At 28.5% G+C, this 22,311-nt stretch overlaps 1 protein-coding gene and 3 pseudogenes across 7 annotated transcripts; all 4 read right to left on the bottom strand.

The window, feature by feature from the left end:
- Positions 1–975: 975 nt before the first annotated feature.
- On the bottom strand, positions 976–9,584 carry LOC145192341 (uncharacterized). Of its 6 annotated transcripts, XR_016455429.1 has the most exons (8): positions 9,408–9,584; positions 9,143–9,326; positions 8,453–8,687; positions 8,056–8,148; positions 7,664–7,837; positions 7,357–7,397; positions 5,675–5,734; positions 2,930–2,992 (listed from the first exon to the last, which is right to left on the bottom strand). XR_016455429.1 is itself a non-coding variant. In XM_090097328.1 (7 exons), the coding sequence occupies exons 2-7, from the start codon at positions 9,179–9,181 to the stop codon at positions 2,828–2,830; spliced, it is 747 nt and encodes a 248-aa protein (XP_089953454.1). In that variant the 5' UTR covers positions 9,182–9,326; positions 9,408–9,584; the 3' UTR covers positions 976–2,827. The 6 variants fall into 6 exon arrangements, 4 of the variants coding, with proteins under 4 accessions (XP_089953454.1, XP_089953453.1, XP_089953456.1 ...); XM_090097328.1 differs by lacking the exon at positions 5,675–5,734 and having other exon boundaries at positions 976–2,992; XM_090097327.1 differs by lacking the exon at positions 5,675–5,734 and having other exon boundaries at positions 976–2,992; positions 7,357–7,436.
- LOC149884031 (uncharacterized) lies at positions 3,365–5,299 on the bottom strand (annotated as a pseudogene).
- A 623-nt stretch (positions 9,585–10,207) lies between the features above and the next one.
- LOC149884032 (uncharacterized) lies at positions 10,208–11,684 on the bottom strand (annotated as a pseudogene).
- A 6,950-nt stretch (positions 11,685–18,634) lies between these two features.
- Positions 18,635–20,157, bottom strand: LOC149884033 (uncharacterized; annotated as a pseudogene). Its single transcript, XR_016455432.1, has one exon. The product of XR_016455432.1 is annotated as an uncharacterized LOC149884033 (transcript).
- Between the last annotated feature and the right edge of the window lie 2,154 nt (positions 20,158–22,311).

A 22,311-nucleotide genomic window follows, 5' to 3' on the forward strand; every position in this document is an offset into this window, starting at 1 on the left:
GTGGAAGATTTTATAGCTGCATTAGATAACGTAAGATTAGCTAGTTGCAAAAAACAAGGGACTTTATGTCGATTAGAAAGTACTGATTACAAAGAAATCATTTTCTAACCAAGAAACTTGAAGTATCTTCTTATACCACAACTTGACTTATTTTTTAAATCACTAAGTGATGAATTATAAAATCACCGGTAGCTAAAATGTGGGCTTTTAAAACAGTTGAAAACAAACAAGATGTGAGTTGGTAAGATTTAATACCACATTCAGTGACAATAAAATGCGGTTTAATCTTAGAATTTTAAACTCGTTTCATTTTTGGCCATTTATATGAAATTTAAAACGAGTTTAAATTTAATCAACGTACGTTAAAAACTGTTTAAATAAAACAATAAAGGAAAATTGTTTCAACGTTGTTTTGAACGGATTAAAAATGAAAAATTGAAATAAAAATTTTCTTACAAATAACGAAAAAAAAAAAAAGTTATTATGCTGGATGTAAGACTATAGAAATATTCCTTCGCTTAGTTTGTTTTACTTTTCTTTACTATTTCTTTTAACTACTATTTATCTTAATGCAAGACTTTTACTTTGGAACAAAAAAAAAAACTCTCGTAAAATTTAGTTTAAAATCAATAGTGAATAAATTTAAAACTTATCACTTGATTAAAATACTCGAAAGTTCAACTTTTCAACCACAGGATAACGGCAATAAGCACGATTTATGCAGCCTTGTATTTAGTATTTACACATCTTAACAAAATAGTTTCATTATTAAGGTGGTTAATTGCTTAATAGGGTTTCTGAAACGAAAAAAACCGAATCCGAAAATTCGCGGTTTTCTTCTCATGTATTCGAATTCGATATCCATTAAATAATTTTTTTAAATTTAAAATTTCTCAAGCATTCAAAATTAAAATTTTTAAACCAATATTCATTATACGTAAACGATATTGTAGTTTCACATTAAAAGCGATAACCTTTAATTATGCGTAAACGCCCACATCTCTTTATGAAATTAAACATAATTTATATACAAACAATACTCTCTTGATGTTTACAATTGTCTCTCTCTATATACAATTCTTTACACGTAATGGCTTTACTGGTGCAATAATAAACCACATAAAAACGATTCATCAAATTATGCTAAGTCAAGTCGTGAAGATAATAATGGTGAGTAAGATAGTAATGGTGACCCAGTGGCGAAAAAACATAAAACATTACTTGATTTCATGACATGTTTTAGCCAATAAGAAATTGTGAGTAAACTAGCTGTTATCGATGGAATTTCAATAAGAGCAATTACGAGATCTAATTTTATACGAGAATCAATAGCCAAATCTGCCAAACATCTACCAAAAAATCAATCCGATGTCACGGGACTTATTCGTAAAAGTTATGAAAAAAAAAAAAAAAAAGGCTCAACTAACTACAATATAAATTGAAAAGCTGAAGAGTAATAGATTTTAGAGTAAAAGATAGAGTTAGAGATTTAGAATTACACTAGACGAGTGGAGAAGTAATCGGATGGCTATGCTAATATCAATATACATGATAAATAAAAAGAACCTTTATAATCTTGGATTAGTGAGAATTTTTGGATCTTGCTTTGTATCTGACTTTGTTGATATAGTTAAAACTCATTTAGAAAATTTTCACATTTTTTTGGAGAAAGATATTGTTGCGTAAACTTGTGATGGTGCCCCAATGATGATTAAGTATGATAAAGATAGCTTAGCAATTTACCAGTTATTTTTAACCATGGCTTACATTTAGCTGCTTGCGACATTTTTAAAAGAAAAAACAAATATTTGAACATAAACAAATTGATTTATGCAGTGATGATGATAATAATGCAATATTGAATGAAGATGATATTGAAGAGGAGATTGTTTTAAAGATGAAGCTAACGGTGTTGGTCCGTCAAAAGTTGAGTATAAAAATATATCGAAAATTAAAAAAAAAACATTGAAAACATACGTAAAAGTTTCAGTTTTTTAAAAAATCAATAGTTAAAAATCATATTTTGCAAGATAAGATTAAACTTGGGCGAGGAGAAAGACATTCTTTAGAGCTTAAACTAGAGTTAAAAAATAGATGGAACTCATTGATATGGTTGAGTGTTTTATAAAAGTTCGAGAATATATTACTGAATATCTCTTCTTGAGTGAAATAAAATGGATACGCTTGCAGAAGTAAATTTCAACCTTTTATGTGATTTAGTTAATGCTCTCAAATCAATAAAATTAGCTATAGAATGTCTTAGTAGACAAGATGAAATAAGTAAAACTTTGATGGAAAACTTGCAAAGAAGAATTGCTGAACGCACAAATAAGAATTAAATGAATCTACTGAAATCATTGAATGATTCATCGCAAAACATGAATTACATTTGGCAAACGAAAAATTGCAAAGAATTTTTTCCAATAATATTTACGAAAACAGAAATTAACAATGAAACTGTTTCTGTTGAAGAAAAAAAAATAACTATGGAAGAAGAACTGGAAAAAGTTATACAAAACTCAGCATCAAGAGAATCACAAATCAGGGATAGATAATTCCATATTAAGAATATAAAACAAGAATTTACATGATTTTACAATACTGGAAAACGAACCGAAAATTGGGAAAAACTATTTTATACTATTTGTTCAATCAAGTACTCATCCACCGATTTTGAGCGAGTGTTTTTGCATAATTCAAAAAAAAGAACTTTGTTTCTCCCTCATAAAAACTGAAAAGGGTTATATACAAACCTTTTGCTTTTTCAAGAGCATCGAGCAAATTTAAGTTATTTGCGATGTCTTTCATAATTAATTCTGGTCCGAATTTACCCAATTGAAAACTTGTCAATAAGAGTTGTGTTGGCTAAAACAAGTGTGATTCTTGATCTTGATAACGAGCCACCATATATCAGAGGGGAACCAGTTAATCGTAAGACTTTTATATCATTATCATCCCACAAATAGGTTTTTTGCTGCACACCTTTTATACCCTAAAGATAAAAACTAAGTGTTTTAAAATAGAATTCGGATCTTGCCAACCAAAAATGACCTTCATTTCCAGTTTCTATTTCTTTGAAAATTTCTCAAACATTCATTTCATTTTTATATTTGAATGAACTTTCACATCAATTTTTTTTTATTACATCTAAATTTTAATTTCTAAACATACTTTTGTATCTGCACTACTTTCTTTCAACACATTACTAGAATTATATCTTCGAATACTCCTAAACTTGTCATACATTTGTTTAGGTGAAGCATTGACTGAAGAAAGTTCTGTGATATTAGATTTAATATTAGGTAAAGTTACTGATCCATTTTTAGATTTAAATTGCTTCAGAACACTTATTTTATTTAGACCATTTCTTTTTTGGGGTAGAAAAAGCTGGAAAGAAATATTCTCTTAGAACTTGACCACCAACTATTACTGACTTTTCCTTTTCTCTGGTGTAATAATGCTCCTCTGCAGTTTTACTGTTATGCATCATTGTATCTGCAACTTCCTGTGTACATTACTTTCTCTTACGAGGGTTGAGGCTGTTCTTTGAACATCGTTAAAGTATTATCTTCGTTGAATGTTTTTACCGATTATTCCTGCTTTGCACCAGAAATGATGAAGTCTTGCACTGATATCTCCTAAGGCCATGGGTTTTCCCCTCCAGGACAGGAACAAGTTATCATCTTGTACGACCAACTTACTTCGAGCTGAATTGACAAATATTTTTAGCTGGACCATAAACCTCCACAGTTTTATGGTCCCAAACACTTATTTCCCAAAAGTCTTCTGTAAGTTTTTTTGCTTTTAGATATTCATTCATTTTCATATTGGCAACAACACTTGATCTGTGAGCATTTCCGAATGCTATGACTATATACAAATGATCTCTCATGCAGCAATATGTTGTTTGGGGAATAGGTAAAGTTGAGTTTGAATTTAGCTCTTTAAACAAAGCAATTGCTTTTTTAGCATGTTCGTGACTATGATACAACTCGACTTGGTCAGGTGTTATTAACATTACAAAGTTTGTTTCTTTTGTTTTCTGTTTATGCAGTTTTTCAACTAGAAGATGATTTTTCTCCACGCTTCGACCTTCAATTGCACTCTAACAATTTCTTCACTTTCCACATTTTCAATTTTTATGCTCTCTGCAAAAAGGTATTTACAAAAGTCCATAAAAAGAATACAAGTATTTTCTTGTAGAAATTGCTTTAGTTCTTCGATTGATACAGTAACTCATTAAATAATTGTCACGCAAATACTTTTTCGGATCTTTAAATATGTTTGCAATTGTATAAACTGCCCCAACAGCAACAAAAATACGGCGAACATCTTGCACGACTTTAATGTTTGATCTTGCTTTTCGTCCACGGTCAGGCCAAATCAGATAGTTGTAAAAGTTCATTAGATGCTTTTCAAAAGCTGGTGAACATGTTACTTTTTCTGTTTCTGAAGCTTCTAAACAAAATCTGAGTCAGAGTCAGAGCTAGAGACATTACTTAAGCTGCTAAGATCACTAGAATAATGCTCTGTTTCTTGCATATGATCTAAATGACTAATCTCACTAATTGGTTAGAAACTAATTGGATGTTCATAAGTGTTCTTAATGTTCATTTCTTTGTAAGGTTCAGAAAAAATTGCTGATTGTGAAGTTAAATTTTCAATACTGCTTACTTCAACCTGTTTTTCTAGATTTACAATTTTTTTATCTGGTGAATTTAAAACCTGTGTAGACCTCTTTTTTAGTACTAAACCGAAACTTTTTTTTGGAGATTTTTCAACATAAGTCGGCACCAGAGATTTGTCAAAATGACTTGTTTTTTTCAGTAAAGCATAATACTCACTGTCTTGCTTCATTGAATGTTTTTTTCCTCATAAATGTTCACCAAGATTTTTTGTTACGCTGTGACAATCTGGAAACGGACAGATCTTATGGTAATGAGAACTTTGGCACTCTTTAGGCTCATTTTTTTTCAATAGCTACTTTCTGTTGTTACCCAAGCTGTCCCAAAGCAGCCACAGAGCTTTCCTTTGTCCAGATATGATTTTTTCTGAGATGCATTGGCAGATTAATAAAATTTTCAAAGCATGTAGGATAGCGTTTTTTTCGCGAAAACTTTGTTAAAAAATAAATTATTAATAAGTAATTAAGCAAAAACAAAGTTCTTTAAATGAGTTTGGATATTGTTTAATACAAATTTTACAGAATACCATGGCACTATTTATCAGACAATGAATATAAAAATTTCTATGCTACTATAAAAATCTACATGCTACTAATAGCAAAATTAAAAATACAAAGAAATTCACCTCAACTTTTTTGAAAATGATTGTGTTTCTAATAAGCTAACATTTCTGAAAAAACCAAATATTTTAATTATAAAGAAAATTTTTGACTTTAAAATTTGGTTTTAAAAAGTTTTTCACAACTTATTTAATGATTTAAACCAGAAACATTTTCATTTAAAGTGTTTTCTTTTAAGTATTAAACTTTAAGTATTTAACTGTCTCATGTTAACACAACTCACTAAAAAAACATCAAGGTAAACTCTGACAATGACGATGATAAATAGTACTGAGTACAGTATTTATTTCAACAAATAGTAAACATTAAACATTAAATTTATTAACATTAATTAAACTTATTAAACATCTCAATAAGAATGAAACTTATTCTGAAGATTCTATTTGAGGCACATCTTTAAATAGCAATGGAACATTCACTGTATCACACCTAAAACAATAAGTTTTAAGAAACAAATCACATTTGTTTGTTTAGCATCATCCTTGAGATAAATAGTTTAAATGAATTAAATGCAAAATGCTTGAACGTTTTCAAATTTTTTTATATGTGGAAAGGTTAAGACTCAATGCAATACTAGAGATAAAAGGGAATTATCAAAAAATGGAGTAATTAGATTGGTCGGCTTGTTACCACACTTAAAAAAATTAGCATCATTGTACAATGAAGCATTCATGTTATCTAATTTAGAATCCCACCTAAAATAATGAACATTTTTTTTGTTAGACGAGATCTTGGGAAAAAGGTAAAAGATGCCTTAGACAGAAAACCGGAGATTTCTGTTCGAACATTAGCGAATAAATTTAAGACAAGTGCTTTCACTATACAAAGAGTAAAGAGAAATTGTGGTTATAAATATTAAAAAAAAAAAGTTCCTCGTCGTGAAGAAAAGCAAGAAAATGTCGCAATTCGATGTTCAAAGCTGCTCTATAAAAAATTATGTGCTAAAAAATCTTGTTTGATTATTGACGATGAAACTTATTGTGCTGCATATTTCCGATCTCTTCCAGGACACCAATATTATTCAGCAATTAATCGCAAGAAACTGAATTCCAAAAATTTGCTAAAAAATTCTTAGTTTGGCAAGCATTTTGTGAATGTGGTGAAAGAAGCTCTTGTTTTGTGACTATGGGAACGATTAACACCAAAATATACATAAAAGAATGCCTCAAGAAACGTCTTTTGCCGTTTTTAAGAACACACGCGGGTAACCCGTTATTTTGGCCCGATTTAGCATCATGTCACTACTCTGGGACAACTTTAAACTGGCTTAGAGAACATAAAGTAGATTTCGTTGAAAAACACTGCAATCCACCAAATTGTCCCGAACTACGTCCTATCGAAAGATATTGGGCTCTTGTCAAAAGAAAACTAAGGTTCAATGTAAAAGAGGCCAAAAACATTAAAGACTTCAAAAATAAATGGATGAGAGCTACCAAGAAAGTCCAGCCAAAGACTGTGCAAAAGCTGATGTCGAGTGTAAAACGCAAGTACGTGCGTTCTCACGTACAAAACCTCACAAACTTTCTTAAGTGAAATTTAAAAATATTAATATATGTACTTTCAAAATATACATAACATTCAATATCGAAATACAATAGTTAGATAAATATCCTTTATAATGTCCGCGCAGATTTTTTCTGGTACATGTCTTAAGCATGTTTATCTATTGCTATCATACTAGCATTTGACGAAGAAAAATGTTTTCTCTTTTTTATGTATTTACTTGGCAAAAGTGACAAACTTAATAGATCGGCAATGCAGATGCAAAAGCCGATCTATCTTTGCTTTGCCAATTAATTATTACGCTTTTTGTAACAGGATGCAAAAACTCAAAAGCAAAATTTTTCAACCAGACGTTGGAAAACTACTTTTATATATTCAGTACGGTACTCTTGTGTCGACCTGAATATATAAATGAGTTTTCAACAGTTTTCAAGTTTTAAAAATACATCCTGAACTCTAGTAATGGGAACAATAATAGTTAATAATAATTACAGTAAATAATAATTAAATAATTCAAACTGTTCCAGTACTACAATTCATATGTATACCTCATCAACTTGTTGAACCCCAAAGGCATTCTGCGCAACACCTAATGGAGATAATGAATTTGCAATAAAATGTTGATTCTCTAAAAAGGCATTTATAGGTTTAAAAATTTATTTTTAAAAGTACAGGGAAACAAAATATAACCCTAATAACAAAATAGATTTAGACAAAGCAAAGAAAAATACTTTTTCGATTTTTATGTCCAAACCTGTATTGATTTGGTGGAACTAAAACTTAACTAATATCAATAAGCAAAAAATACTTTCTCAAATTTTTCTTGAATTAAATGAAATAAAAAAAAGTTCTTACTTTGCTGATTTGCTGACGGTTTGTTCAAAGATTTACTCAGGGTTGTTGTATGTGCCGCAAAACTTGTTAATTGGGGTAAAACAATAGGAGAAACACTGTCTAAACACTCTGAACTAGATTGGCTCAGGGCTGATGTCAAGTTTTGTTGCATGAATCCAAACACTTTTGGTAAATCTATGACAACAACAAATAAAAAGTATATACATGTAGCATATTCTGCAAGTAAAATTACATCATTAAATATCTAAATAATTGTAAACTAATCAATAGCACTTTCCATAGTAAAGTTTATCTAAAAAAAATATAAACTTTCTCAAAACTGAGCTAGGCAAACATAAATAAACACATTTTTAAAAATATTTTTATCAAAAGTACAAAGAAGCTAAACTTACCATCATTCAATTTACATAATATTTGTTTCATTCGTTCACATTCTTTTTTAATTTCAGCATGTTCCTCTGCTTGCATAGTCATAGCAGCAATTTCTGTAGAGTATCAACATTCTAATATTTAGATATATTTAACAAATTAGTTATCATATTATTTTATTGGTTGAACAAATTTAAAAGGTTCGAATTGTTGTTTATCAGTTTTATCAAAATGAGGTGTATTATGAATGATTTTTATATATGTTAAATAATTTAAATTAAAAATCTTTTACATTGCCCAATAACTCTTGCTGTTATTGTTATTAATCAAATTAAGAAGCTAATCAATAATAAAACACAAGGAAAAAATAAAACAATTAACAAAAATATGTCAATTAATAATTATAACACCAAAGGTTACCATCGCGATATTTTTGTACAGTGGAAGCTAATTGATGGCACTGCAAACAACCTGAAGTCGTCATTGTTAATCTCAAAGTATTTGCAGGTTTTAAAACAGCTGGGACATTTTGTGACTGTGACAGCAATGGCATTTTATCTAGGTTTTCATTATCCACTTCATTTTCATTGTAGCTATTGTTTGAAAGAGCTGATAAAATCCTTTTGTCAAATGATTTTGTTGCATAATCTTCCCTCTAAGATTATTAATTAGAAAAGACAGTTTAAATTAGTGAATTAATGTTGATATTTCATTTGTTCATAGTATATTCTGTTTATAATCAAGACATTTGACACATAGGCGTACACATACAGAAACTGTTCAACTATTTAAAAATAAATATTTAGAGCCTAATGTTATAAATACTTAAGCCACAATAAAACAAGTTAAGAAAACTTATTTTTAATTTAATCTTATGTTTATGTAATCTTTATGCTTTTAAAATTTAAATATTATCAATAACACAAAATCCATAAAAGTTACAAATGAAATATTAACCTTTTTATTAGAAAAATAAAAAGACAAATAGATATATTGATAACAATTAAACCTTTTTTTTTGGGACATTTCAATACTTTGATCATTAAGCTACTAAAATTAAAAAAAAAAAAGTAATTTATTTGTATAAAATCATATTGCAACTATACTAACCTTCTGCTTCAATTTATTTTCAGAGTTGCAAACTTGCATTTTTAATTTCTTTGGTGCAGATTCTTTATTAAATAACACATGATTACTTTCATTTGATAAAGGAGGAGTCTCACTATGATCTGAATCAAAATTATCCTTTCTGTCCAAAATTTATTTTCTTCCTTGCTCAAATCAATTTGCTTATCTAACAAAAGTATTAGCATTAATTAGATACCAAAAAAATATATAGCAAATTGCCCTTAATACCTGAATCTAGTATTTTTACCACTAATTGAAAGAACACGTCCATCGTGTGAAGACCACCCTTCTGGAGGTATCTTTCTTTTTTCATCCATCCATTTGATCTTACCTATTCTTTTACTGTCAGTAAGCATTCGCTTATCACTAACAGCAATTGAAGGCTCAATTAAAGTTTGCTGTGTGTTAACCCAAAACACTAAAGCGTAACTCATCCTCAAGTCAAGAATTAGTATACTTTTATAACAATAACCATAAAATAAAAAAATTGTTGGAACACTAATTACACATGAAAAAACTAAAACAATTTTTTACAAAACTAACTAGCAATTTACTTAAAACAACCAGTTACATAATGAAACTTTCAATTTTGTGTTAGATTAATTTAAAAAATTTAATAAACTAAAATGATTTAGTTAATTTCATTTAACTTATTTTATAATCTGTTTTATAATTTAACATAATATAATTTAATATAATTTAATTTTAATATAATTTAAATAATTTAATATAATTTAATAAAATTCATTTCATTTATTAGTAATCCAAAAATTGCAGTTGTGAGAAATTCTAAAATTGTGAAATAGGTGTTTTCATTGGTTTCTCAACTTTTCAACACATGGTGTAGGGTTAGGGCCCATAACTAACCAGGGAGTGGCAGATGTTAAATCAACAACTACCTAGCACAGCACTGTGCAAAACAATATACATTATTGAATGCAAATAAATGATACCAATATTACTTATATTTTAATAACTATAACAGATTTAATAATTAAAGAAAATGATTATAGAGAAATTAATACATTATAAACAATACAATAATAATGAAAACAAAAAATTGAAATAGTTTTAACAAACATAGTTATAAATTCAACAAACCTCAAACTTTTAAATAATACTAACAAAAGCTAGAATATGATACATGATGCATAATAAAAACAAACATAATTAAAATTCAAATAAATAAAACAACATATTTATACAACCAGATTAAACCAAATGCAAAGAACTAATTAGTCAATTTCCCATTGATTTGGCAGAAAGCACACATATGATGTTACATGAAAAAATATATTTAAAGGATAAAAATAAACACTTTTGCTGAATTTCATTAGCAAGCATGGCAACAAAAGTATTACTGTTGGAACCAGTAGTTGTCATAATATGTCTAGATATAGCATTATGAGATAGAAATGCACATCTCCCTGTAGCGAGTTTAATCAAGAATACATAACATTCATTGTTAACAATAACAAATGAGCTAACAAGACACAGTATATTATCTCTTACAACTATGCAGTAATTAATTCTACTACAAATCCTAACATACTGCTGACTTAGCACCATTTGGCCATTGACAATTGCTCTTTCGAAAAAAGCTAACTGATCTGGAACTACATTAGACAAAATTGTCTCTAAAGCTCGTTTTTCAGCATTGGTTAGAAATTTATACTTTGGTGCACCAAAGAGTTTTACATTTTCTGTAATGCAAACAGTTTTTACTGGTGTATTTGATCTAGATAAACATTGATTAAAAAACTTCAAAACAGATTCTGGAACAGTATTTAAATGTTTGGCACCTATAATTGGCAAATTTCTGTATAGAGTAAAAGTACGACATATCTGAAGTGGTACACTTTGTGTACCTTTAAAAAGGTGCAATAAAAAACCATTGCTGTTTTCAAATGCCCCATAATGGACCCCACTCACGAACAGTAGAAGAAATATGCTGTAACAAATGAATATTGTAAGTCATATAATCAACGGCATATATAGTGCTAAAATCAGACACAAACATATGCGATTGATTTTCAGCTCGATCTAGGTCTGCATGACTATTACTTTCGCTTAACAATATGTAAATACTTTCCACGAGTAAAGAAAAATGGTTATAATAAACTTGTGGTAAAACACCATGCAAAACAAATAAAGAATAAAATAACAACCAGTTACGCCATTCTGAGGCTTTCCACTGAGCTCTTTCATGAAAAGATCTTGGTGCTCTAGTAATATTACTAGATGGTTTTATTTTTAGCAGCATATCATTCATATTGTTAATTTTATTTCCAATGTACAATGGCTCAATGATCTTTTCAAGCCACAAGACGCTCATATGTCTTGCAACTCCTAGCATAATGCAGTGCATGTAATCCACAACAAACCCATCAATTATATTAAAATAAGGAATCAGTAACAATGGACTGGCACCCTTTAATAATTAAATTCCAAAAGGAAAAAAGTTTCAACTCGCTTAAGAGATCTTTTTCCAATGGCCGCGTGTAACATAAAAACGCGCTCTTTCAAAGTCTTGTAACTCATGACGAAACAACGTTGAACATTAAACATTAAACCTTTCTGTAGGAATTATATTAAGATAATAATAATAATAATAATAATAATAATAATAATAATAATAATAATAATAATAATAATAATAATAATAATAATAATAATAATAATAATAATAATAATAATAATAATAATAATAATAATAATAATAATAATAATAATAATAATAATAATAATAATAATAATAATAATAATAATAATAATAATAATAATAATAATAATAATAATAATAATAATAATAATAATAATAATAATAATAATAATAATAATAATAATAATAATAATAATAATAATAATAATAATAATAATAATAATAATAATAATAATAATAATAATAACAATTATCATAATAGTTATGATAAAATTAACAATAACAATAATATAAATATTATTAACAAAAATAATAAAAAGAGAAATAAATTCAAAAATAAAAGCAATAATTTATTGAAAAAGTTAAAACAGCAATAATAACAATAATAGTTAAAATAATAAATATTATTAAAACTATTAGCAAAAATAATAACAAAAACAATAACAATATTGTTAATAAAGTCAAGGGTTGAAATAAGGCATCGCGAATTGCGATATCTGTGAAAATATCTGGTCTTCAAAGTTTCAGTTTATAGAAAACCACGAAATTTATATAATAGGCGAATGAACTTTAATTTGTTAGTGAAAATGCTATGAAAAACAAAACAAAGCAATAAATTTATGACTACAAAAGTATTAACACTATAGTGATATTACTTTTATAACACTTTTAGTTACATTTATAGTTGTTTGATCAAACAACACATAATCAAAGTATTATAAATAAAAATGATTTAGTTAAGTAATGACATTTACAGTAAATGTCAGCACTACTCTAAGGTGCTTAATACAAAGGAAGGGGTTAAGGAGTTTCATTTAAATTAGTTTTTTTAGTACATTTTATTTGTAAATTTTACTTAAAACTAAAAATGGAGGTTTTCAATTTAATAACTTTTAGTTATAAAGAAGTATATTTAGAAACATTTATCTTTATCTTTACTTTTATTAATATCTAATTGATTAAATAATAAAAAAACCATTTAAGTTTATAGCCCCTCTTCCTTTTAATATAGATTTTCCTATTAAGAAAATTACCAGTGTTTTCATTGGTTGATTTTAAAATTAATGCGCGTTTTATCCGGACTGTTAGTAACAGTTTAGAAATGCTAAACTGTTTATAAGAATACGTATTTGTAAAAGTTTCTGAGGTTTTTTATTATTGTTTAAATATCCATTGTATTTTTTCTAGATGCATCATTACTTTAATTAAAGTTTGGGATTATTTAACTAAATCATTTTTATCTATAATATTTTGATTATGTGTTGTTTGATCAAACAACTATAAATGTAACTTATAAAAGTGTTATAAAAGTAACATCACTATAGTGTTAATGCTTTTGTAGTCATAAATTTATTGCTTTATTTTGTTTTTCATTGCATTTTCACTAAAAAATTAAAGTTTATTTGCCTATTCCGTAAATTTCGTGGTTTTCCATTTTTTAAAAAAATTCAATTAAATCATTTAAAAAAAAATAAAATAAAGTAATAAAGTGTGTTTAAAACGTCCATTGGCAAGACTTATCTGTTGGAATTTTTAATCCACCACAATCCAAAAAAACAAACAAAAAAACAACAACAACAACAACTATATTTAAAGATAGTTATTAATTACAACATTGAATAACAAAAAAGCATTCTAAAACACAATAAAAACAACAAATAACAGCAACACTAATACAAAGAATTTAAAAAGTTTAACAAAAGCAATAAACAATAAAAGTAATAATCAATTACAAAAATGATAAGTGATAAGAGGAATTTAATAACATAACCAAATTAAATCAAAAGTATAAGAAAGATAATAAACAACAACAATAATTTAAAATATTACAAAGTAAAATAGAAAACTTAAGTAACTCTAACAGCAATAGAAGCCCTGCAACAATAAAAAAAAAAAAAAGCATAGTAACTGCATATGTGAAAAAATAAGTAAATAAATCTTAAAAATTGAAACAGATGACAAAAATAATACAGAAGAACAAGTAAAAAAAAGAAACAAAAAACTTAAAGCTTGACATAACTATTAACAACAGTAAGTGATAACTGCTAAAAAAAAAAAAAACTTTAAAATATAACAATAATGATGATAATAAAAAAAAAGTCAGAATGTTGTGGATCTGGCGTCCATAGAATGAAAATAAATGTATCCTTCTGGCCTTTATATCTCCTGATGATGAAAAATATGCAAAATGAGCATATAACTATGATTGATGTATAAATTTTATCTCCAATTATATATATATATATATATTCATTTTCATAATTATTGTGACAAGCATACACACAACAATTTTTCGGCACGATATAAAAAATTAATCTGAAATTAGAATATAATTTTTATTTGCTTTAAATGAATTCTAATAACTCATAAATATATCATAAACAACATTGCATTTTCTTTTTTAAAAACAAGTTTAAAAGGAATAATTATTTACAACCGTAAAAAAATAGGCCTGCACAAAAAATTCCTGTTGCACGACGAATAGGCCTGTAGTAAGAGGGGTGAGGGGGGAGCGAGAGTCAAGAGAGGTGGTTAAATTTTTCCATGATAAACGCCCCCCCTCCCTTTGATCACGTGAATGTCGAAAATTCCTAAGTTTGTGCGGATCCAGCGTCTATAGGACGAAAATCGTACATTCACGTGGTCCGTTTCCTGGTATATTATTGGTTAAGGCAAACAATGAGCTTAGAAGTTCGCCTCTGCCACAAATGCCTATCCTCCCAAAAGAGGTCTGCCATAATAAGCTACTTAAGGGAAATACACATACGTTAGCAGGTTTTGAAAGTAGACATAAAAAGGGCTTCTGTGATACAAGTTTCAAAATCTGCAAATACCAGGAGTAAACTGAGAAGGTTTCAGTTTCGCTTTTCTGAATTTTTGTTTGGCTGTTTTACAGAGTTGCTTTAGTTAGATTGAATGACCGGGGGACAAAATCTGTCTTAGATGTGCTAGCATTTCTTTGCAAAGTTTATGTTGTTTATGGTTTATCAATTTTCTCACGGTATTTGTGTTTTCTTTATGAAAATGATTCAGTAATATTGTGCTACGTATTTAATAAAAGAGAACTTTTAAAAGTAATAAATAAGGATGCCTTCTACAGGTCAACAGCTTTTACCATCTTCCTCCTCGGCTTTTAGTTGATTTTAGTAAGTTTAGTGCACCTTGCGGACGCCGATGCATACAAGAGCTAGATCATCTTTTGAAACGAGACATAATAGCTGTGCGTTAAGTTATTTTTTGTTATGTTTTCTATGTTTCTATGTTGTCTTTCTATTCTGTTCTTCAGGCAGGGTTTTCGTTGTTGTTGCTAATGTTAGTTAAGATTTCAGTTATATTTTACAATATTTTTAATTATTGTTGTTGTTTACTATCTTGTTAGACTTACGTTAATAAGGTTGTATTATTAAGTTCCGTTATCACTTGTCATTTTTGTAATTGATTATTACTTTTATTGTTCATTGCTTTCGTTAAACTTGTTAAATTCTTTGTATTAGTTGTTGTTGTTGTTACTTGTTGTTTTTATAGTGTTTTAGAATACTTTTTTGTTATTCAATGTTGTAATTATTGATTATCTTTAAACATTGTTGTTGTTGCTTTATTGTTTTTTGTTTATTATACGTTTGATTTGTTCTTACTTATTAAAAGTGTTCATGTATTTTTGCAGATGCTGTAAAAATTTCCGTGATTAAAAGAGTTGTTATTACACTTCGAGCATTAGTTAAGCTAAATTATTCACGACTTCAAAAAGATGTTATGAACTGCATTTGAACACATGTTGTAGAGGAGTTTAATACGAATACAGTTTGAAATAGAAGATACTCCTTACATTTTAACCATTTATACTTATATTTTTCAGCCACTTTGTAGGATAGAAACAATATTTCTTTGAACCTTAGGAAATTTTTTGTTGTAATCTTTCAGGCTTAGCACAAAAATGACAAAGACAATCAACAGAGAGGCTGGCAAATGCCAGAATTGGTGACAAAACCCCGTTTTTTTGTCCATTTCCACACAAATCCAACGATTTTTCGGCCAAATGTCACAATTTTGTTTACTTTCACCGAGCTCTTTTGAAAGTTTTGCTTCATTTTTGTTGTAACCTATCATGCTGAGCACAAAAATGACAAAGACAGTCAACAGAAAGGCTGGCAAGCACCGGAATCGGCCACAAAACGCTGTTTTTTGCTCAATTTCCACACGAAACGTCATAGTTTGGGCCAAATGTGGCCAAATTCGAGGATTTCACCGACTCCTCTTGGATGTCTTGTTCATTTTCTGTTGTATCCTATCAGGCTGAGCAAAAAAATGGCCAAGGGCATCAAGCTATCTACTGATAAGTGTCGAAAGTGGCGACAAATGCACAGAAATGCTTAGAATTTGCTCGTAATGTCAATTCTGTGATTATTTCGTCAACCTTGAGCTTTTCACCGAGATTTCTTTGAACCTTTGGAAATTTTTTGTTGTAATCTTTCAGGCTTAGCACAAAATTGACAAAGACAATCAACAGAGAGGCTGGCAAATGCCGGAATTGGCGACAAAACTCCGTTTTTTGTTCCATTTCCACACAATTCCAACGAGTTTGGGCCAAATGTCACGATTTTGGCCACTTTCACCGAGCTCTTTTGAAAGTCTTGCTCCTTTTTTGTTGTAACCTATCAGGCTGAGCACAAAAATGACAAAGACAGTCAACAGAAAGGCTGGCAAGCACCGGAATTGGCCACAAAACGCCGTTTTTGGCTCAATTTCCATAGGAAATGTCAAAACTTGGGCCAAATGTGGCCAAGTTCGAGGCTTTCACCAACTCCTCTTGGATGCCTTGTTCTTTTTCTGTTGTATCCTATCAGGCTGAGCAAAAAAATGGCCAAGGGCATCATGCTATTCACTGATAAGTATCGAAAATGGCGACAAATGCACAGAAACGCTTTAAACTTGCTCGTGATGATAATTTATCCATTTTTCAGGTTCAACATTGTAATTTAAAATATGATGCACTGATACACTTTTCTAGCTTCACTCGTTACTTTTATTTTGTTCATTTTGATAATTATTGTGACAAGCGTACACACAACAGTTTTTTTGGCACGATATATATACTTAATCTGAAATTAAAAATATATATATTTCTTGCTTTAAACAAATTCTAAAACAACACGTTAAAATTATCGAAGTTTATTTACAACATCATACAACAGCAATTCACAATATATTATAAACAACATTTATTTTTAAAAACTTAAAAAATAGGCCTGCACAAAAAATTCCGGTTGCACGACGAATAGGCCTCTAGTAAGAGGGGTTAGGGGGAGCGAGAGGGGTTTAGAGAGAATGAGTTAAATCATAGTCATTGACGTCTTTATATCAGAGCTTTTAATATACGACAGTCACAACTATCTTCTTCCATAGCCGCAATAAACTCACCAAGTAGATTAATTGACGTCACCATAAACAAAAATAAGACTTAAGCATTATTGGATACCGGTGTCACGTTAAATAAGTAGCCCGTTAAAAAAGTAGACAAAATGTGGTATCTGCGCATGCGTTAATTTACGAATACTTATTTAACGTCTATAGGTGTTAAATAAGTATCCCGTTAAAAAAGTAGACAAATATTATATCTTCGCATGCGTTAGCGGATACTTATTTAACGCCATTATAGGCGTTAAATAGGTATCCCGTTATAAAAGTAGACAAAATGAGCAATCTAGACAATATTTTTAACACCAAACGTAATTTTAAACTTAATTTTAAATGTTAAGTTAAGATTAAGTTAAAGTTTTATAAAACCCTTATTGAAATATATATGACTTTAAAAATAGTCTTATAAGAACTTAATATTTGCAAACATATTTAACGTAACAATACGATAAATGAAAATTCCTAAATTAGGAGCGCCACACTTCCATTGATTAACGATCTTATATTGCATTGTGTCTCATGTTTATAGATTGTGATATAAATGTTTGTATTTTGATATCTGGCGCGCACCCCACACGGTGCCTCCTGGATAAGTAATGTTATCTGTTAATGTAATAGTATTTCTAAGAGTTATTTTAATTAAAAATTTTTTTAAAAAAGCAGCTTAATCTATAAATTTTCTGCTGATGAAAATTTTCATATAAGTGTAAAAAGTTTAAAGTCTATTACACTTAATAAACCTAGGAATCTATTTCTGATCTGAAAAACGAGTTTTTCGTAGGTTTTGATCTAAATATGATATCAAACCTTCCATAACGTTACAATTAAAAACCACCATTATCCAAATTAAACCGTCCAAACACACTTACATGGGATAATGTGTAAGCAATTAAAACATGTAGAAGATTACAATTACGTGGAAACAAAATGAGAAATGTAAAAAAAAAGATATTATAACATTAAATTGTTAAAAATTTATTTTCCAAAATAAATTTACATTCAACTTTGTATTGTTTTTAAACTTGCGTCCATTTAAATATACCTCTCCTAGATTGTCGGTTGTTTGCCTTCTCAAATAAACAACAGGGATCGAGGTTTACCTATCAATATACTTTTAACATAAGTGATGGAATCTTTTTCTTTAATTACTCCTAGCCATAAGAGCTTAAGTTGTCGTACCTAAAACTCAAAAAAAAAAAAAAAAAAAAAAAAAAAGAAGAAAGCTTTCATTATAATTATAATCAGAATTATTTACCAGATAATTATAATAAATTGACAGATGAAACAAACAAAAAAGACAATTGTGTTTGAATTTAAAAAAGTACTTGTAAACTGAAATATAACCAGGCAATCTAAAGTGAAATATAAGAAAAATAATATTGGAAAACTTTTTTAACTTTTTTATATTTATAATTTATATTTATTAATTATAACTTTTACTTAATAGTTAGAGTGATGATACAACTAGAATTTAAAATATAGTAACAAATTTTTTAAAAAAAATTAAATTATCATAATAAATCTAATTTAAAAAACTCTACAATAAACTCTAATATAAAATTGAGTAAACTCTAGTCTAGCTCCATCTTTACTACTTATAACTCTAGTTCTAACTCTAACTTATAACTACTACTTGTAACTCTACTTGTTATATCTCTACTACTTATAACTCTAATCTAAAACTGAATCAATCAAAGACACTTAAAATTAGTTTTTGTTTAAAATAAGTTTTTGTTAAGAAAATATTTCTATGCATTTAACAAAAAGATTTCAAGTCATTATACTCACAAAACAAAAATTAATAAATCAAATATCTAACTTTTATCAAGGTTTTAAAAAAAATTATTACTGCAGTGACAGAAATTATCACATTGAAATGATAATGAGCATACTTTTTTACCATATGATATAGAAATGTAAGGAAATATCTCCATTTTTTTTCTCTCAATACACTGCAGGAAATGAGACCTCATACTAATTTTATCCCAGATAATTAAACTTGAATCAAAACTATTGCATAAAGCAGTAGCATTTGCAATAGCATAAACCCCACAATCATTTCCATTGTCTTGCTTTTGACATCTTATGACCTCCACATTCAAAGAAGAAATACATTCATTTATTAACAACAATCGTGCAACTCTGTTTACCAGTAATGGAACAGGGCCTTTATTAAATCTAGTAAACATTTAATCATAATACTGAACAGAATTAGAACCATTTTCAGACGTCAAACTACTTATTAGAACCCAATGCGAATTTCTAACATTAAGTATCTGAACAAACTTTCCGGAAATAGTTTAACCACCAAAGTTTTTTGAATTAAAAATCCAAGAACTTTGAAATCCACCTACTTCAGGAAACTGATATGAAAGAAAGATTTGTGCAATATCAATTAAAGTATCATCAAGCCAACAAGATGGATGTTTTAAAACATCTATGCCCAGCTTGATTGACTGTGCTGATAATGTTGAATAAAAATTGTTATCTAAAGAAATTGCAGGACAAACTAATTTTTTGGATTTAGATACACTTGCATCAGTTAGAAAAGTTGGATGTTTTCTCTTGCTGGATTTTTTTAAAATTATTTTTAAATCATCTTTTTCAATTAATTGTTTAGTCATTTTAAGACAATAATCATGCTCTTTTAAAATAGATTGGGTGGACAATGCTTGTTTTTCTGATAAATAAGACTTTATACATAATACAATTTACCATCTAAAGTATGTAAAAATTTAGATTTAATTCAATGACAACAATTATTTATTCAACAAAGTATAATATAATGTTTACATACCACATAGTTTGAATTTTTTTGCATACTTTAAAAAAGATTTAAGCTCTGATTTGTAATATTTTATCCTTACATCAGAGAGATATTGTTTAACATCTTCAACAGAATAGTTAAGAACAGGCATTTTTCAAATTAAATTTTTGACTTGTAAATTAGAAATTTAAGTCACTTTAAATAAAGCGTGTACACGAAATATAATGTGAAAGTAAAAAAACAACTAAAAAAAAGTACTCCTCAATTTTTATTTCGAACCAAATAATAATTTTAATACAATAATATGAGAAAATCAAACATTAAAAAAAAAAATTAATTATTCCTGTGGGAATCTAATAAAATTACGAGCTTTTGCTTTAGTGGTACCCATAAGCTTGTGCATAGAATATGAATCAAAACTATTTGATGCTTTTTTAAATGATATTTTAATATCTTTAATGTTTCTGCAAAGCTTTTTTGTTTTTTTCATTTTTTTTTTAATAATAGCCCAGTACTTTTCAATAACTCTCAATTCTGGGCAGTTTTGAGGATTTTCTGTTTTAGGCACAAATTTCACATTATTCTTTTTATACCATTCCATAGCTAGTCTACAATAATGAATTGATGCTAAATCAGGCCAGAACACAGGTCTGTTATTTTGTGATTTAATGAGAGGTAAAAGGCATTTTTGTAAACATTCTTTAACATATATTTGACCAGAAAGTGTGGAATGAGAAATATAAGGTGCTGATTTTTTGCCACAACTGCAAATAGCTTGCCAAATCAAAGCTTTTTTAGCGAACTTGCCATGTTTTGTGTATTTAAATTTCTTATCTGCTTTTCCTCTATATTTGGCAATATAATAAACAGCACCAGGAATTTGTTGATGATCGTACTTGATATAAGTTTCATCATCTTCAATAAAACAGAAATTTTTAGAAATAAAATTGTCATACAACTTTCTGCCGCGGGTTCTTGCACTTTTTTGTTGGGTTTCAGAACGGTTAGGCACTTTTGTACTTTGAAAGAATGAAAACCATGTTTGTTTCTAACTTTTGCAACGAAACTATGAAAAACTCCATATATTTTTGCGCGTTCCCTGAGTAAAAGGCTTGGGTTATTCTTAAAACTGTTAACCAGTTTTCTAACTAATTTTATATCTTTAAAACCTTCCTTTCTTCCACCACCAGATTTGCGTTTGATCGATTTTGTTTGAGAAAAACGTTGAATAACACGACTAACGGTATATTGATGTATTTGCAACGATTTTGCTATCGAATTGTAGCTACTATTAGGATTTTGTAAATATTTGTGCATAATTTTTTCTCTTACGTCTTCTTCTTTTGTCATTTTTAAAACTAATTTCAAGTTAAATCCAAAAACTAACATATTTTTTTGTAACCACAACACGTTGTAAACAAAATACAAAACAATTAAAAAGATTTTAATACAACCACTGAAAAAAAATGACGTGCTTATTCTTTCACATTTATTTCGTATACACGCTTTATTTACCTAACGGAACAAGGCTACTTATTTGACGATAGATTTCACATACCTAACGGAAACTTAATATCATATCATGCTTATCGCATGCGCAGAGCTATCTGTCTACTTTTTTAACGGGCTACTTATTTAACGTGACACCGGCTCAGACAAATCATTCATTACTTCCGAACTTCTTATGCAATGGAACCTTGTCTACGACACTCGGTGCACTTCACAGGTTTCACTGGCAGATCATTCCACTCTAAAAGTAAAAGGAATTTTTCGAGGTTCATTACTAATGGTTCGCGAAAAGCTAAAAGCACAGTTTCTTGTCGTTGACAACTTGGTGGCGTCTGTAATTATCGGAATGGACGTTCTGTCACAACATTCTTCCGTAATTATCAGCTTTAAAGGAAATAAAGAACCACTCAAATTTTGTCTTGCTACAAACAGCATGATATGTAACACATATGCATTAATACCTGGAGTAGATATCAATAAAATTAAGGTGGTAACCCTAGAAATAAATGTTGATTTTTGATAAAATTTTCAAAAAAACTATTTCTATTATATTTAATTAAGAAATTTATTACCTTTTCAAAAATGTATAACATGAATAAGTTTTATTAATATGATTGTCAACAAATTGATATAATTGTGAATTGGTTGTTGTTACTTTCCCTAGCAACGCCCTAGCAACATGTAAATGCCCTTAAAAATGCAGCAGAAAACTATCTTTTAAACATTTTTATGGCTATACTTTAAAGCTATATAGTGACTATTAGCTATACTTTTAAACCTAAAACACTTTTTGAAGTT

This window comes from Hydra viridissima, unplaced genomic scaffold (genome assembly GCF_058129835.1).
Source record: "Hydra viridissima isolate aposymbiotic clone 2 unplaced genomic scaffold, HvirCarnegie_v1 scaffold_9, whole genome shotgun sequence".
NCBI classification, from domain to species: Eukaryota; Metazoa; Cnidaria; class Hydrozoa; order Anthoathecata; family Hydridae; genus Hydra; species Hydra viridissima.